The 3739-nt window shown below is 44.6% G+C and overlaps 1 protein-coding gene across 1 annotated transcript in view; it reads left to right on the top strand.

Moving 5' to 3' along the window:
* Positions 1-2375: 2375 nt before the first annotated feature.
* Positions 2376-3739, top strand: part of LOC144598441 (uncharacterized) — a 34147-nt gene continuing 32783 nt past the window's right edge. The window contains exons 1-2 of the mRNA XM_078408583.1: positions 2376-2652; positions 2758-2851. Of these exons, the coding sequence (XP_078264709.1) occupies positions 2376-2652; positions 2758-2851 (371 nt within the window). The remainder of the gene's footprint in view (positions 2653-2757; positions 2852-3739) is intronic.

Genomic DNA, 3739 nt, shown 5'->3' with positions numbered 1-3739 from the left:
CTTTGGAGACCCTCACAGTTTATGGAGTAACGGAGTAACAAGATGTTGTAAATTATGATTTAGGGCTACTATGAATTGACACAAATTTAATCCTGCAAATCCTCATTAATCTTTACCTCATCAATGGTGGCAGCTTTATTAAAGATTCAAATTCAAGGTTGCAATACCTTTGAAGTATTAATAGATTCGTTATACTCAATGCCAGACTTTAGATAATGGAGAACTTAAGGAGCCTATTAATATTTCTAAACATTCAAAACTATTAATGCCAAATGTATTTGATGATAACTAACACAGTAAATAATACCCAAGCATTTACAAGGTTGCGGGAAATACTGCTACCAAAGTGATTATGGAGACTACAAGAATCACTGCATGTAACACCATTTATTATTATATTTGTCTGGATTTTAATCAGGAGCGATGTTCCTTGCAGAGCAGAGTTTGGGAGTGGTGGGGTTATGAGATTAGGAAAATAGAGGCCAAGTTTTTAGGAAGTTGTGCAGAGTGCAACTGCTGTGTTATTGTTAATGGGGTTCCCACTGACAATCAATATTTTGTTCAGCCAGGGGGCCTATTGAACATGGCCCTGTTTCAGAAGGAAAAGCCCACGAGAACAGAGAGGTTGGGGGGGGGGGCAGGGTTGTGGTTGAAAGTTACAACGTTGGCAGGGTGCAGGATTGCCGGTTGGAGGAGATTGTGGAGATAGATAAATGCTAAATCTGCAGGCTAGATACTTTCCACCACTTGATATGAAGTCAGTCAAGAGTGATTGTTTGGGTTGCGGGAGGGTACAGAAGATCTGGTCTGTCGGGGTGAAAGTGGCAAAAGTTTAAAACCACCCGTGTAGCAGTGCCTGAATGCAGGTTCCCCAACTGTGAAGGTGCAATCCGTCCCTTTTGTAAAAGGGATAACGCTCTTTCTAAATCACCAGATTTATTGGAATTATTCCAATTCGAATGATTTATTTGGAATTCTACTAAAGCCAGTGTCGCCTGTTGAAGTTATTCGAAGCAGCACCGACTTCCCCGTCGGGTTGGGCGGCCCTGACCTGGGGTCTCGACCCCGTCACCCATTCAATAGACAATAGGTGCAGGAGGAGACCATTCGGCCCTTCGAGCCAGCACCGCTATTCAATGTGATCATGGCTGATCATTCTCAATCAGTACCCCGTTCCTGCCTTCTCCCCATACCCCCTGAATCCGCTATCCTTAAGAGCTCTATCCAGCTCTCTCTTGAATGCATTCAGAGTATTGGCCTCCACTGCCTTCTGAGGCAGAGAATTCCACAGATTTACAACTCTCTGACTGAAATGCTGCCTGTCCCGCTGAGTTACTCCAGCATGTTGAGTCTGTCGGTCAGGCAGCGCCGGTTGCTGTGGCGACAGTGTAACAATGAGGCGGGATCTGGGATCCGGGACCGGCCCTGGTGTCCACCCGCGCCACAGGTCTGGAGGGCGGCTCCTCACAGCGGCACTAGTCTCCTCACAGCGCTACCGTCTCAACTTCTCCTTCCGCGGGAAAACTTCCCACCGGGAGTTGAAGTGCATTGGTTGGCACTGCGACCGGCAGGACCGTGCACCTGGTGCTGGGAGGTGAGGGAGGATTGGTTAGCTTGCCTTCAGGGAAGGGTCGGTTGCTGAGCACGTTGTTGCTTGGGTGGGACCGACCTGCCTTCTGAAGCCGCATGGGAGCTGAGGGAGACGGTGTTTTTGCTGCCCCAGAAATAATGGCAATTATGGACGGAGTGGGAGGAAATCTCTTTGTGCGAAGAGCTGTGATCCGACACCAACGTGGAAGCAAAAGGCAGAGTTAAAGACGAGCGTTTGGTTGCAAAGAACCTGGTGGGTGGGTGGACGAGGGCGTGCTGTGCTGTGCCATGGGGCTGCAACTCACGGAATCAAAGTTTTCAAAAAGCTGGCATGGCGGAATGCATACAGGGATTCTATTTGCGCCACTTAACTTCCTGTTCGGTTGAATGAAGCAGCAGGAAAACAGGCCCTTTAGGTCTAACTTGCCCATACCGACCAAGGTGTCCATCTACATTAGCCTCATTGCCCGCATTTGCTCCGTATCCCTGTAAACCTTTCCTATCCATGTACCTGTTCAAATGTATTTAAAATGTTGTTATAGTACCTGCTTTGACAGCTAGTTCCATATACACACCACCCTCTGTGTGTGTGAAAATAGCCCACATGTTCCTGTTAAATCTTTCCTCTCACCTTAAACGAGCTCATTTTTTTCTCTGACTTTTGAAGGATATACCAAAGCCCCTTCCATGATAGTGAAGTGCTTCAGAGTATTCTGAGGAACGAGAAGATGAGTGATGAGCATGACCCCCCCAATGGCAGTGGTGCCGGTGAAGATCACATCTCGATGCCACCAGAGGAGCAGTCCAGGGACCATGTCTCAGAGCTGGCTCCCGAAAACACTGCGGATCTCCAAGAGCATCCCCCAAATCCTGAAGCATCATTGTTGGAGAGTTCTAGTGAAGAATCTGAGAATTCCAGCTCTTCTGTGAGTAGTTCACAATCCAGCGAAAGTCAAAATCCTGATGGAAAACCTGTTCCTATGTCTGATATGAAGGAAGCTACAACTGAATTCCCATTTGGAGAGAGCTCTTTGGGAGAAAATACACATAGAATAGATGAAGGTAACTTTGAAAGTGATAATAGCTGCTGGGAAAATGTTATTCTGAGTGAACATTGGAGAATTTATTGTGATTATTTTTAACTTTTAAAGTTTTTGGTGCACCAAGGTAATGACGATGGCTTCAAATCTGAAAGGAAATCTGAATCGAATCGTGAAGACTTGTTTTCCCCAAGTTCCGCACAGGCCTCTGAAAATGACAGGTAAATGCACTGTTTTATAATGAATTTGGCAGCCTTGTCCATCGGTCCATGTGAATAAAAATCAAATTTCAGTCGTTTCAATTATCCTATCCACTCATGACTTCATTTTCTTATAGAGAACGATTTATATAAAAGTTTTTTAATACTTTTTAAAATATTGCGTGGGTAACTAAAGTAAACCACTATGTCCTTTATTCCCTATTCAGTCTGATCTATCTTTCCTTCCCAGCTTGCCTCTTCAATCTTCTCCGTGTAATGTGAACTGCCTTCAACTGCAGGGCATCTGACCTTTTCAGAAGATAACTTTATTTCATTTTTTCAGGATTTATGATTTGGTGGCAAGGAATTGAACTCTCAACATGGATTATTTAGGCTTGATTAACTAATCCCATGTTGGAATTACTACACCACCGTATCTCTTCAATATCAATTCTATTGTTACTGATATTTATTTTGGGCTTTTGTGTATTGCTGTTGAGGCTGATATTTATTGCCATTCCAGTATTGCACTTGGGAAGCAGAAACCACTCAAGGTTTCTCCCATTTACCTGCTTACATATTAAAACACAGGAGGTCATTCAGCCCATTGGATTCGTGTCAGCTCCCAGCAGGGCAAATTCCAACAATCCCATTCTCTCTTTCCTTACTTTCCATTTGTAACATTCTTTCTCACACACACATCAGCTCCCCTTTGATAGATTATTGTTTCGGGTAAATTATTCAATCAGCACTTCTTTGAAATGTGAGGCCAGAACCCATGGGAAAAAAAATGTGCAAATCCCACACTGGTAGAGCTGATGTCAGAATTGTGAGACAACAGAGAGAGAGAGAGAGAGAGAGAGAGAGAGAGAGAGAGAGAGAGAGAGAGAGAGAGAGAGAGAGAGAGAG

The sequence above is a fragment of the Rhinoraja longicauda genome, chromosome 12 (assembly GCF_053455715.1).
Source record: "Rhinoraja longicauda isolate Sanriku21f chromosome 12, sRhiLon1.1, whole genome shotgun sequence".
In the NCBI taxonomy this organism is placed as follows: domain Eukaryota; kingdom Metazoa; phylum Chordata; class Chondrichthyes; order Rajiformes; family Arhynchobatidae; genus Rhinoraja; species Rhinoraja longicauda.
The sequence above is the reverse complement of the archived record's forward strand: the minus strand, read 5'-3'. Positions and strand labels throughout refer to the sequence as shown.